Genomic DNA, 14,557 nt, shown 5'->3' on the forward strand with positions numbered 1-14,557 from the left:
TATTTTCAATGGTACTTTTGAGGATTTATTTTTATATGTAGTTCTTTAATTCATCAAAAATGTATTTTCGTGTCTGATATGAGATAAAGAATGAACTACATATTCTTCACATTTAACAAGTTTTACTAATATTGCACATACACTATATCTCTTTCTCTACATATCTCCTTTACTAAATTTCTGTGTATTCCAACATATGCTTATTGTTTTCTGTTATGTTATCTAATCTTTGTGTTTGCGTACAAATATCAGTATTTTATTATAGCTTTATAATTAAACATACTTTAATATTTACTAGGAAAGATCTCTATTTCTTCTTTTTCATGCTCTTTATTTCTTCTATTCAATTGTTTTCCTGCTAACTTCTTCCAACATTTTTGACATGAAGTTTTAACAAATGCCTTGTCAAATTTCAGGACCGTCAATGAAATTTAATTGGTTTTATATTAAACATGTATATTAATCTCCCCTTAGTGATTTCAATGGCTTCAATAATTTTACTCACCAGGTTGTACTTCAATTGAATTGTTTTTTGGATAAATGATTTTAGGAATTCTTCCTGCATATCCATGTGTTTCTGCTAAGAAATCAAACCCACGTGAAATTGCATTAGAATCATGTATGATACCTTCCCAACTACTTATCCAATGCTAGTGTAAAGAAAACACAGTACCAAGCAGATCTTCAGTTAATACTAGTCAAGGAAAACACAAAGCTCATGGCATGATGAAATGCCACCCCATAAATACCTATTTTGAAACCAGAAATAACTGAATTGCTAAGGAAGAGCCCTAAGCACTGGGCTACCATGAGAGCTCCCTTCGCCATTCTGTATTTGGTATAAATGTAAACTGATGAGATTGTGTACTAAAAGCTCATTACCTAATAATCCAGATGCAGTTTGTAAGCAGTGGCTCTAAGCCAAGCTCTGGCCTGGGTCCTACAGAGAGATAATGATCCTAATGTCTCACTGCTCCATCCTCTCTCCCTGCTTTTCCACATTCTTTATATCCCATCCTCTTCCATTATACTTCCACTGTATCACTGTCTTCCCTTGTGTTGACTTGTCAGCCCTTCAATTTTCTCCACTTATTCTCTTCCCAATTTGCCCACCAACATTTAGCAATCACTTGCCTAGCCCCACGTGCCTCCTCTAGATTTGGGGTGGGACGCGGAGAAGCTACAAGAGGGAAGCTAGGAAAATGCAAAAACATATGTCCTTTATAATGACAATAATATTTGCACGTTCTACATACAAAGCATCCAAATTCAGTGTGTTCCAGACAGAAATCATCACTGGCCAGTTGATATACCACCTTGCTCTGGATCGCACACAGCTAAAATCTAGAAGTCATTCTAGGCAACAGCCCTTCTCTTCTTCAAATTACCAACCACCAAGTCAAACTAATTTCACCTGCTAACATTTCTTCATGTGTGCCTCCTTCTTCACAGCTAAACCCTCTATTTTCCACTCTCTACTCTTTCCTAGGTACTCATTCATATCCACCCTTCTATTACCATCTAAAGGCCAAGGACTTTGAAAGTTGCCTCTCCAGATTTTTCTCTAGACTATGGCCTTGGCCTACTTGACATCTCCGCGTGGACACCTCCAAGTACTCAACTTACCCACGACCAAGCTCATGATCTCTTTCCTAAATCCAGTTTTCCTTCAGAGTTATATTATTTCATTGAATAATATCACCAACCAGCCCATTGCATATGCCAAAAGGCCTAACTCCCTTGACCTTGCCATATCCCTTACCCCATATTCAATCCAACACTAACACCTGTCGGTTTTACCTCCTAAAATTCCTTGAACCCAGCCACATCTCTCCATCTTCAATGCCACCATGTTGCCTGTACCTACCTGATATCTCACCTGCATTTCTGTACCCACCTCCTACATGCCACTTCTACCCCTGTAGGGATCATTCTGTGCACAGCAGCCACAGTCAGCTTTCAGAAATGTAAGTCACATCATGCGACTCTCCTGCTCTCCACCTGTCTGGCTGCTTACCATTGTTCTTGGAATGAACTCCACACTCTCTGCTTTGGATTGCATGTTCCCACCAATTCCTGGCCCCTGATTACTTCTCCAACCTCATTACCTAGCGTGACCTCCCTCCCTCAGCATTGCTCCAGCCAACCTGCCTATTTCCCATTATTCAGACATACCATGGTCTGTTTTGTTACAAGGCCTTTATTTTGGCTGCTCCCTCAGTCTGGAAAAATCTCACCCACTCCATCATTCAGTTTATGCTTCCTGACTATCAGTGTCACTATTATCAAGAAGCTTTCCCTGACCCACAGACTTCTCAACAGGTCCTTGTCTGTTTGATCTCACATTTTCCATTCTCTCATTGCATTGAATCTCCTTGGTAATTACACATCTCACTAGCAACTTATCTGATATAGCTCTGCCTCCCCTCCCTGCTCAGACTTCAAAGTTCCATCAGAGCAGCAGTCATGGCTGTTTTCCTCCTTATCATGCTCTCTCTACTAAGCACAGGACCTGGCCTTGTTAGGCACTTAGTAAAGAGCCACTAAATTACAGCCTGAAGAAGAATCTCCTGCCTATTCCACTCAAGTTCTGATTATCAGCCCTCTTCTGGGTATTGCAGCAGCTGCCAAAGTGGTCTGCAGGCTCCAAGACCCTCTTCAACTCTTGCTCAACCATCTCAAGATTGGTCTTGTCCATTACAAATGCAGCCTCATCCCTCTGCATCCAAAGGCTCTGCAGTGGCTCCATGGGAAAGCCTGAGTGTAACTGGCCCCCTTAACCTTGACCCTGTTTCACTCCATGGCCTCAGCAATCTCCGCTCCTTACCACATGCTTATGTATGTGCCAACAAAATTAGTTTTAGATCCAACACAAACTATACTGGTGGACACTTTTATGTTTTGTCTTAGACCATTCTCTCTGCCCTGTCTCACTCCTTACATCTATAAATCTAACTCATCCTTCAAAATTCAGCTGAGAAGACATTTCCTCTTGGAAGCCTTCCAAGGCCACTTATTTGCCAGTCTCGTGACTACTTCTGATTCTTTTACTGTTCCTCAGACACTATCTATAACTCTATCCTTATCACGTAATGTTAAAATGATTCATTTACATCTCCATCTCCACTGCCACCAGGTTGAGAGCTTCTCAACAGAAGAAACAATGGGTTTATGTTTTTTTTTAATTTGTTAATGATCAGGTTCTAACAATTTGGGAGATATAATAGATCATAATTAAGTGTTTGTTGCAATGGCACGAAATATAGACTATTGAGCTCAATGACCTCTTGAGGTAGTCTTCATTTCACCTTTGAAATGTTGTGTTTCAAAGAATCCCTTGGCTACCCATGTAAAACTAAAGCATGACAGTTGCCAATCATGCTGTTAATAAATAGGTCTGTGCCTAGTCTAGGCCAGGCACTGGGCTAGGTGTGGGGGATTGAGCAAGACAACTTTCGCCTACCTTTGGAGAGATAACAGGTGACATAAAACCCAAAAGCATGAAAATCATCAAATGTAATACAATTATTTTTCTTAAGTAAAGGGTTCTAGGTGGGAAGCAGGAAGCCATCCATGCTAAATACATGCCTAAGAGAACCACACCATTAGGAAATTGCTAAGTACCACCCAGCGTTTTGAAGTCTGATAGAAATTAGTGACAGATATAATGGTCCAAATCAAAGAAATATTCAGTCTTCAGTTCTTCCCATTTAGATGAATAAACATAGAAAACAACTATCTCCTGACAAGAGAGCAAAAGGCAATAGCAAGAACTCCTTGATGAAGGTGTTGAAAAGAAGGAATGCTCATCTGGCCACTGAAAGCCTTAGTCCTAGACCTGTTTCTGTTACCAACCAGCTCTGTAAGTTTCATAAGTTACTCCTCCTGGGTCTCTATAAAATTAACGGCTTAAGCTGAATCATCTTTAGGGTTTCTTCAACCCCAAATATTCTGCTTTCAGGTCTCCAGGTCATATGTTCAAGCCAACTGGCTGCTCTGGGTTGAGAACTGATGCCCCATGAGCATCAAGTCCAGAGACCTTGAACTCTGCATGCATGGGCAGGGGAGGCCAACGCTGGAGTGGCCCAGCAAAGTAGTCACAGTAGTGATGGCTGAGGGAAATAAGAGTAACGATAGTATCTACCACGTCCTGAATACCTATACTTTGCCAGGTACCCCAGTACCTGCTTTACATATGTGCTCTCATTTCATTTTCACACCAATCGTGTTGAGCATTCTGTTTTCCCAGATGAGAAACTGAACTCCTCCTGCCCTTTGACCACCCCCTCTTTCTCCCCTCTGATTCTAACAATGGCAACTTTGAGAGCCTGCTAACCCTCAAGAAAATCAAGATTGAGAATCACTGCTTCCCAAAGCCAGCCATCTCACGCAGAGCCAAGAGGAAGCCAAGGCAATGGATATGAGCATATTTACTGATATTCACAGTGATGCTGTTTAAAATAGTGTACCGCTTCCCTGTGTGTGTCAGTTGGGCTTGACACGCGTAGTCCCCTCCGTCCTCTGCTGAAACGTTGTTCACTGAGAGCTTAATTCTCCAACGAGTAAACCGTCCTCCTTTAATCTCTTTACAGTCCTAAATGCAAAAATATATATACATATATATTTTATTTACTTATTTACTTATTTAATTTGAGAGAGAGAATGAGTGCAAGGAGGGGAGAGGGACAGAGAGAATCCCAAGCAGGCTCTGTGCTCAGTGCAGAACCTGATGTGGGGCTCGATTCCCATGACCCTGGGATCACAACCTGAAGCAAAACCAAGATACGGATGCTCAACTGACTAAGCCACCCGGGAGCCCTTATACATATACATTTTAATTCAAAGAGTATTTTGGTGCATCAGTTACATTCCTAGTTAGCACCTCCTATGAACTGTGGGGAGATGCAAGAAACATGTGATCCCTAGACCATGGGTAATGTGTAATCTAACTGAAGATGATTATCTATCTATCTATCTACTATCTATCCATCCATATCCATCTATATCTGTAGATAGATAGAAAGATGGATAAATATCTACAGAAGATCTGACAAAGAATATGTTACAAGCTACAGTGAGTGCTGTAAATATTAAGTCTAACAGAGGTTGAGAAGAGAGAGGCCTAAGTGGGCTAGAAGGAAGACTATATGGAGGATTGGGTAGGGTCCTCAGAGGAATAGGGTAGGAGGATATGAACAGGCAGGAATGCCTTCCACCCACAGGGGACCATATCTCCCAGTGGACCATCATCTCATGGCACCATGACCCTTTGCTAAAACTGCAAGCCCAGGTGATTAATGACTGCTTCCACTGTGTTCCAGGCCCAAATACACCTTCTCAACCTGTCGGGGGTTGGACTTTACAGAGGTCCAAAATAACTCTTCAAGAACATTCTGGTTGGTGGTCTGAGCAATAGTCAAAGTATGATGGCTAGGCTTATGGGCAGATGTCACATAACTTGTTACATCGCCCACGCTGCCGCTGCATTGACAAGAACAACCTCACGCCAAACCAGCTTGAGGTCTGGTTGGTCTCAGGAATGCCTTTCTTGCTTGTCATCCTCGGCAACCACCCACAGGGCAGGCCTCAGCCTCCATCTGTCTGTCAGAAGCTCACATTCTCATGCTAACTGCCACTTCTTCCATCTCACAGACCCCCTTCTGAACATTTCCTCAAAACTTTGCCCCTTTCTTTGGGAAGTGCCACTCAACAGAGTAACTTCTTGAATTATTGAGCCCATTTATTCATTAAAGCATTCAAGTTCCTGCTCTTTGCTAGTCTGTGAGAGGTCGTGTCATACAGGAATAAGATGCAGTCCCTGTCTTCAGAAAGCTCACAACCATGTAATATAGAGGACAAACTTTCAGGGGTTACCCTGATAAAGATTTAATTGCCTGCATTTGGAGCTCTCTTCTCACGGAGTCAGCTGTAGCTAGCTCAGGAGCAGACTCCATTCTTCATGGGAACAGTGTGAATGGATCCACCTTGGAAGCTAAAACTCAATAATGCCAGAACGAGCATTTGTTTATTTATCATGTGAATTTCTAAAAGTTTTACCTTATTCCCCATATGGGAAACCCAATTATAATTGGATAGTTACTTAACAAACAGAATGGGAATTACTAGTAAGGGTCAGATGGGTGAAGGCATCAGATCCCATAATGTGATGCCACCTTCTTTGGAGTAGGGACAAACAAAAAGCATTGAGTCCTTGGCCTATGAAAACTTTCTTTCCTGGATAGGGCTTCGATAGGGACAATCTCTGCAGGCCCAGAATACATGGATCCGTATATCCCTTTCTACATTTCCGTCATTGACCAGTCCCTTTCTGATCGACTCGTCCTTTCTTTTAAGATGTACAAACACTTAGGGGCGCCTGGGTGGCGCAGTCGGTTAAGCGTCCGACTTCAGCCAGGTCACGATCTCGCGGTCCCGCAGTTCGAGCCCCGCGTCAGGCTCTGGGCTGATGGCTCAGAGCCTGGAGCCTGTTTCTGATTCTGTGTCTCCCTCTCTCTCTGCCCCTCCCCCGTTCATGCTCTGTCTCTCTCTGTCCCAAAAATAAATAAACGTTGAAAAAAAAATTTAAAAAAAAAAAAAAACAAAAAAAGATGTACAAACACTTAATCATATGGAAATCCAATCTTGATAATTTAAGAAGCAATCTTGATAGCTCCTGTCCCTTTACAGTAACTGGGACTGCTTCTACCACAGTCCACTAGGGCATCGTTGTAGAGTTTAAATTCTCAGAAGGCCTTGACTGTTACTTAAAAATCTGTAAGTGACATCTCACTGACAAGACCTAAACTTAAAATATTAGTAATGAGAGCAGGCAACATTTGAATGTATTTTGTCTCCCAAGCGCCAAGAAGAACACTTTGAGCCCAGCATGTACAGTGGTTGCAGGAATAGAATGGCCCAGAGTGTCTGGCTAAGATGCAGAACCTACAGGAGAGTGACAGAGATAGAACTGGTCAGGCACCCAGGAGCCCAATCATAGAAAACCATGAAAATGGAATGAACGTTGCAGCTTTTCCAGCAAGGGAATGAGACGATCATATTTGCCTTTGAGAATGATCTCAGGAAGTACAGATACAGCCTAACAGTGGAGCAGAAATCATTGTATTGAGAAGTAGTTTGGAATTGAAAAAAAAAATGGAGACATTACTGCTTTTCCAATGTGAATACTTCATTGTCCATGAGAATGCATATTTTATTTTTTTAATTTTTTTATGTCTATTTTTGAGAGAGAGAGAGAGAGACAGAATGCAAGTTGGGGAGGAGCAGAGAGAGTGGGAAACACAGAATCTGAAGCAGGCTCCAGGCTCTGAGCTGTCAGCACAGAGTCCAATGCGGGGCTCAAACCCACAAACCGCGAGATCGTGACCTGAGCCAAAGTCAGACGCTTAACCAACTGAGCCACCCAGGTGCCCCAAGAATGGATATGTTAATACCTGAACCTTCTCCTCCATAACCCTTCAATTTCAAGGACCATCTCTATTCCTCTTGGTCTTCAATTATCCCAGCCACAAGCTGGGCTTTGTCATTATCCAGAACCACTATGTTTCTAAATTCCTCAAAACAAATATACCATTCTGATTATCATTTTTTATTATTCCAGCTCTTCCATTCCTTTATTTTAACCAAATAATAGCATGTGATATTTATTTATTAAATAATTGCTATGTACCTACACTGAACTAAGGGCTTACCAGATAGATGATTTCATTCACTCTTCAAAACAAATCTGTGAGCCCTTATCTCTTGGACGGGTTTTAGTTGCATAAAGCAAAAAGCGTCCCAGCTATTTTAGGGGGGAAAGGATTTAACACAGGTATTAGGCGCTTACAAAATTTTAAGAAGCACTCAGGCAGTGAGATCTAAACCAGACCATGCTGGTGAACTAGCTCACAGGATCCCTGCTACCTCTGACATAACTGTGAGGTGGGAGTCAAGACTTTGAAACACCCCATCTGAAAGTCAGACACCAGGAGTTGCCACGACGCAACTCTAGCATGCGAAGTCATGCCACATCTAGTAAAGTCACACCAACAAATACATCATCAGAAGGCCTATGCACTGCTTCTCAGCTCCCACAAAGCCGAGGTCTGGGCCCTGGAACACCGCTGCAGAAAAATCCCCATGTTCATGCTGTCCAGCAGAAAAAGCAGGACAATCTAGACAATTTCTCATTTCAGCCCTTCAGGGAAGCCAGCTGAAGAAGCTTAGTCACATCCAGAACATTAGCTGCAGGAAACCCTGGAAAACTGTAGGGTGTGTATTTGGTTGCTTTGGTTGTTTGTTTGTTTGTTTGTTCGTTTGTTTCTTTTTAGCTTTATAGCCTCTCTAGTGTTTAAAGAGGCTCACCATGGACAGTGAACATCTATCCACCATGTTCATTATAGTCTTCTACCTGAAATTTCTACCCATCACACCCATTTTTCTGTCTTCGCTGGAAGCAGTCTTCTTGACCCTTCCATTTGGTATTAATTACCACTTTCCTTTAGGTATCATTTCCTTTCCCATCATGTGGCCGTCACTTTACTGACCCCCTTTCAATTCCTCCACACTGTCGCCCTTTATCCTTGAAGCATATTCAGCCTACAAAACCCCATCCTGGGTTGGTCCCATTGTCCCTCTCCTACATGCCTACAACCCGATGAACGTTATGAGAAAAAATCACATCAACATGAGTCTTGGCATCACTACTAATTCATGGTCTTCACCTTAGAAATTCTTTGCCTTCGACTCCCTCATTCACCTACTCACCTACACTGTTCTTTCTAAATTTTCACCTAACATCTCCCTCCAACTAATGGAGAAAAGAGGAGCCACTGGGAATGAGTTCCCTCCACTTACTCTCCTCTCCTTTCCCCTCATTCTGTCAGTTCTATCTTATACACTCTCCTCAATGGTCCTCGTTTAATCACTGAATTTCTGAAATAGCGTCAATGATCCACACACCACCATACGCAAGCCCTTCCAATTTATTCCCTGCAGTGCCTCCACGAGGACTTTACTAACGCGTAAAGAAGTGGAGTATGTCATTCTCCTAATAGGGTGATTGGCCGTTAACATACTTTAAGTGGGGGAAAGGCTATGTGCTGGTTAGCAAACAAGATCTTCTACTTCCTAGCATCACCTTACCCCACTCGGACATGGACCCCAGACTCTAACTAATGCCCCCAAACACCATTCTCTTTCTTACCTGATCCCTTTGCACCTGCTAGGGTTTTTTCTAATTGTCATCATTTTCACCCCCCACCCCCCCTTCCCCACCAGCTTCATTTCTATTCATTCTTTACGCAGTGCAATGCTCACCTCCTACACAAAGCATTTCTTGGTATGGCCCCAGGCAGATAATAGGCTCTAAGTGCTTGGAGAATTGATTCCAACGTTCTCATTTGACAGAAGAAAACACTGAGGCCCAAAAAGTAACTCAAAGTCTGAACTGGAGAGTAGCAAAAACAGAGCCATAACTGAGGTCGCTGGTGGGAACAGTTTCAGAACAATCCCTCTTCTTCATATTGCTTGACTCCTAGCCTCCTATCTGCTCAAGCTGAGCAGATAGTTTAAAAATAAAAATGCCCAGGGGCGCCTGGGTGGCGCAGTCGGTTAAGCGTCCGACTTCAGCCAGGTCACGATCTCGCGGTCCGTGAGTTCGAGCCCCGTGTCGGGCTCTGGGCTGATGGCTCAGAGCCTGGAGCCTGTTTCCGATTCTGTGTCTCCCTCTCTCTCTGCCCCTCCCCCCTTCATGCTCTGTCTCTCTCTGTCCCAAAAATAAATAAACGTTGAAAAAAAAAATTTACAAAAAAATAAAAAATAAAAAAATAAAAATGCCTGAAACTCACCCATGGATAATCTGACTCAGGAAGTAGAAGATAAGTCCGAGCCAAGTGCTTTAAAAAAAAAAAAACCCATCCTCTTAACACTGAGGTAGTGACAAAGTTGATTCTAAAAACCTACCTCTCTACAAATGTCAAGTGCTTTCAAATCTATGACCACACAGGCCCAGGCTGAGAGGAAAAAATTTCGAGAAGAGTTCTACTGATAAGACTCTAAAGGGGCATAATGCTGGTGCCAAGAGGTAATTGTTGCAAGGCTGCAAGGTGGGAGACAATGCTGGAGGAAGAGTCTACAAGAAGCCATGGAGAAGAACGTGTGACCCCGTATCCTGAGAAAGCCAAAGTTGGATTCGGAAAGTGGGTAATGCCACAGTCCAAGCCAACTGAGGCTGAGGGGACGGTGGCCTGGCAGTCAGTACCCTCTAAGTAAAACAGGAATACTGTTAGGGAATTTTTTTTTCCAAGTAGGCTCCATGCCCAACATGGGCTGGAACTCATGACCCTGAGATCAAGAGTTGCATGTTCTACTGACTTAGCCAGCCAGGCCTCCCTTGGAACAGGATTGTTGTTAGTTTTTAAACTGTAGTCAGAGCCAATGCTAACAAGAGGATAATGAGAAAGAGTATGCAAACTGTTTATTATATGTCCCAACACATATTAAATGAATACTTGTCACGTAATTTTTTTCCACTGGCCCAATAGTTAATAAGAAAAACAAAACATATTGGAGATAGAAAGAACTCAGAAGCCATCCACCTATTCAACAGAAACTTACTGAACATTTCCTCAGGGCCAGGTATTAGCCTTGTAAGTGGAGAAGACACAGGCAGTAGCTATAAAGTCTGTAAAGAGAACTTCTCATTAAAGGAAAACTGGGTGTTTAGAACTAAGTGTCCCAAATACTTCTCTTTTTTTTTAATGTTTATTTATTTCTGAGACAGAAACAGAGCATGAGAGGGGGAGGGGCAGAGAGAGAGGGAGCCACAAAATCCTAAGCAGGCTCCAGGCTCTGAGCTGTCAGCACAGAGCCCGACGTAGGGCTCAAACTCACAGACCATGAGATCATCACCTGAGCCGAAGTTGGACGCTCAACCTCAACCAACTGAGCCACCCGGGCGCCCCACCCCCAAAATTATCCTGAAGGTGACAGCCAGTAGACTGATAAGACAGTGCTTTGACAGATACAGGTGTAGGAGACAAAAGCTAGAGTCAGGGCCTGACGTCCTGCCAAACTCTTAAGTCCTCAGCTGGGATCGAAATGACCACACAGTTTGGTTAAACCGCTAAAAGCATGGCCCTAAAAGAAGACCGCGTCAATCCCAACTTCAAATGATGATTCTCACAAGTTTACTATTGCGCCAAGCAAGCCAGGCTTGTGCCTATATGTACTACCTACAATATGATTCAATTTCAGTGAAATTCATAAGCTGGCAACACTCATCTATGCTATTATAAGTCAGGGGATTAGGGAAGTACAGTTCTTTGGAAGATGGCAGAAGGGGGCCTTCTGAGGTGCTGGTGGTGTTTTAGTTCTTGACCTTGATCACTGGAAGGGGTAACCAAAGGGTATGTTCACTTTCTGATAATCCATCAAGCTTGTCCCCTTAAGCTTCATGTATTTTCTATACATACACTGAACCTCGATGGAAATTGTTCACGCATTCCAAACATTGGTACCCAGAATATATAAATATATAAAGTCTCTTGTAAGTCAGCAACAAAATGGTAAGAAAAAGGAAAAAAAAAAAAATAGGGCAAAAGGTAGGAGTCACCAGTTCAGAGCATTCAAAAATGGTCAGTAAATGTATGCAAAAGTTGTTCAATCTCACTAACACTAATAATTAAGGAAAAGCAACTAAAACAACAATACAGTAACATTTACACCCATTAAGCTGAAAAAAAAATATATAAGTCTTATAATACAAAGTCCCGGATAAGGTTTTAGGGAGTCCAGGATATTGCAGGCGGTGAGTATAAGCCGATAAAAAATTTTCTCAAGGAACTTGGCATCATCAATGAAATTGAATACTTTATACATAGCCTACAATCTAACAATTATAAGGTTAATGAGAATGTAGCCTACAAAACTTGCACACCGGCAAATGCGCCTTCAAACACAGGGATAAGGCCATTCATTGCCTTGTGAGAGCAGAAAATGAAAACAAAGTAAATGAACACAAAACGTAATAGGATCAACAAGGCCAAAACTGGATCCTTGGAAAAAAGTAATAAAACTGACACCTCTCTTATGAGAGACTAATCCAGTGAGACAGTGAGAGAGAAATACATTGTAACAGGGATTAATAAAAGAAGAACCTTCTGGCAGAAACAGACATCAAAAGCGCAAAGATGATAAACCGTTGCATGCTAGAGTATCTGAAATGTTTAATGAAAGGAGCAATTTCCTACAAAAAAAGAAATCTTACCAAAACTCTTTCAGGAAGAAATGAGAAATTGGTATAAGCCTCTCTCCATTAATGAAATTGAATCAGGTGATAAAAAGGTTTCCACAGAGAAAAATCACGCCCCAGATGGCTGTACCGACAGGTGCTAACAAGCAGAATTACAGGAAAACTAATCCTATCTTAAATAACCAGCCTGGTCTCCTCCCTGCCTAGGATTATGTCTTAGACATTAATATCTGCTGGGACAGCCAAGAAAAGAGAATGCTCCAAGGTGAAAACACAAGGTGCAGAAAGGTGAGTCAAGGATTTCGTGTTTTCATAAAAAGTGAAGGACAAAGATATAGTTTTATTTGCTTGGATAGCATGATATAAAAATAATGCAAAGGATAGAAGAAAGTAATAAAAGCAGCCACGTGCTAGGAAAGGTGTGACAGGCCCAGGGCAAATACAGCTCAGGAGAGCAGAGGATACTTTCCAGGGGTGACTTTTTATACTTTGTGATTATTGAATCATGTGCGTGTAGTACCCACTCAAATTTATTAATCTGTTAGAATAAAAGAATAACCAAGGATAGTTCTCAAAAAATATAATAGCAGGGAGGTGGTGAATACAAGGAATAAAATATTTCAAAGTTATAAGAACCATAAATTTTAAAATCGATAATCAGCTGGGTAAAATTATCAATATCAATTAGCTAACAATTAGCTAGGTACTCAAATCTCTTTACCAACTCTGCCTTGAAAGATACAACTTAAACTAAAAACAAGTTTAAAAAAAAATTTTATGCTTATTTATTTTTGAGACAGAGAAAGAGTGAGAACAGGGAAGGGGCAGAGAAAGAAGGAGACACAGAGTCTGAAGCCAACTCTAGACTGAGCTGTCAGCACAGAGCCCGTCGTGGGTCTCGAACTCATGAACTGTGAGATCATGACCTGAGCTAAAGTGGGATGCTTAACCAACTGAGCTACCCAGGCCCCCCAAAGTGAGTAAGTTTTAAAGAAGGAGAAAAATATCATAGGAAAATTATTTTTTTTACCTTGTACCACGTTATTGAATCCAAAACACAACTCTGTGGGAAGTTCAGATGACAGGTAAGACTGTCGTCTTTTCCGGCATGTAGTATTTGTTTGTATTCATCTGATAAAATCAGTTGACTGTTTCCAGAAAAACAATACCAATATTTTCTTAACACAGTTAGGTTTACATGGATTCTGTGACAGGTGTTTGTATAGCTGTAAGAAAATGGCAAATTGAAACCTCGTAAACTCCAACAGTCACAAAATCAAATGAATCCACTCATCTCCAGATTGCCAAATCATCTTCAAGATATTGTGCAAGCCCTCTGCCTCAAACGAGGTGGGATGCATCTCACAAATCATTACTTACAAAAAGGAAAAAAAAATATTTATATTGTGGAAACCCTGGACAACACCTTAACCACGTGATCCAACTGATTACCACCACCAAGGGGCAAATGAACACCATGAGCTGCTGAGTGTGTTGTCTGAAGAGGGTACAGACTACATGCTATTCCAGCCAAGAAGGCTCAGCCTCATCCTACTCAGGAAGAAATGTCTGGCAAACCCGAATGAAGGGATAGTGTATAAAATAATTGTACTCCTTAAAAATGTCAATGTCATGAAGCACAGAGGACCTGTTCCAGATGAAAAGAGACTGAAAATATGTGACAGCCCCATGCAATACATGATCCCAGATTGGATGCTCTACCAGAAAGGAAAGGAACAAAATGTGTCAAGAAAAATCGAGATGATTGACAAAATTCTAGTGTGAATTTGGAGTTAGATAAAAATGTTATATGATGGTTCCTGAATATGATAACTAAGAAAATATTCTTGGCAGCAAACACACATGGAACTACTCAAGGCTAAAGGAACACGATGCATACAACTCAAGTGTTTTAGAAGAAATGGCTTAGAAAAAAAATATTGCGTGTAATATACATATACAGCTGACCCTTGAACAACGAGGGGGTTAGGGGCACTGGACCCCGTGCACTGTTGAAAACCCACATAGAACTTTTGACTCCCCCAAACCTGAACTACTAATAGCCACTGTTGACTGGAAGCCTTACTGATAACATAAACAATGGATTAACACATATTTTGTATGTTATGTGTATTATATATTGTGTTCTTACAGTGAAGTAAGCTAGAGGGGCAACTGGGTGGCTCAGTCAGGTGAGCGACTGACTCTTGATTTCAGCTCAAGTCATGAGCCCAAGGTCGTGAGATCAAGCTCCCTGTTGAGCTCCACGTTGAGTGTGGAGACTGCTTAGGATTCTCTCTCTCC

General features: G+C 41.8%; 1 protein-coding gene across 4 annotated transcripts in view; it reads right to left on the reverse strand.

Annotated features, from left to right (window-relative positions):
- IL1RL2 (interleukin 1 receptor like 2) overlaps positions 1–14,557 on the reverse strand; it is a 45,252-nt gene that overhangs the window by 26,466 nt on the left and 4,229 nt on the right. For 3 of the 4 annotated variants that reach the window (XM_043603063.1, XM_043603064.1, XM_043603062.1), the window contains exons 3-5: positions 13,284–13,479; positions 4,435–4,594; positions 506–580 (exon numbers count right to left, since the gene is read on the reverse strand). In XM_043603063.1, the coding sequence (XP_043458998.1) occupies positions 506–580; positions 4,435–4,594; positions 13,284–13,479 (431 nt within the window). The remainder of the gene's footprint in view (positions 1–505; positions 581–4,434; positions 4,595–13,283; positions 13,480–14,557) is intronic. The other variant, XM_043603065.1, reaches the window with a different exon arrangement.

This window comes from Prionailurus bengalensis, chromosome A3, assembly GCF_016509475.1.
Source record: "Prionailurus bengalensis isolate Pbe53 chromosome A3, Fcat_Pben_1.1_paternal_pri, whole genome shotgun sequence".
In the NCBI taxonomy this organism is placed as follows: Eukaryota; Metazoa; Chordata; class Mammalia; order Carnivora; family Felidae; genus Prionailurus; species Prionailurus bengalensis.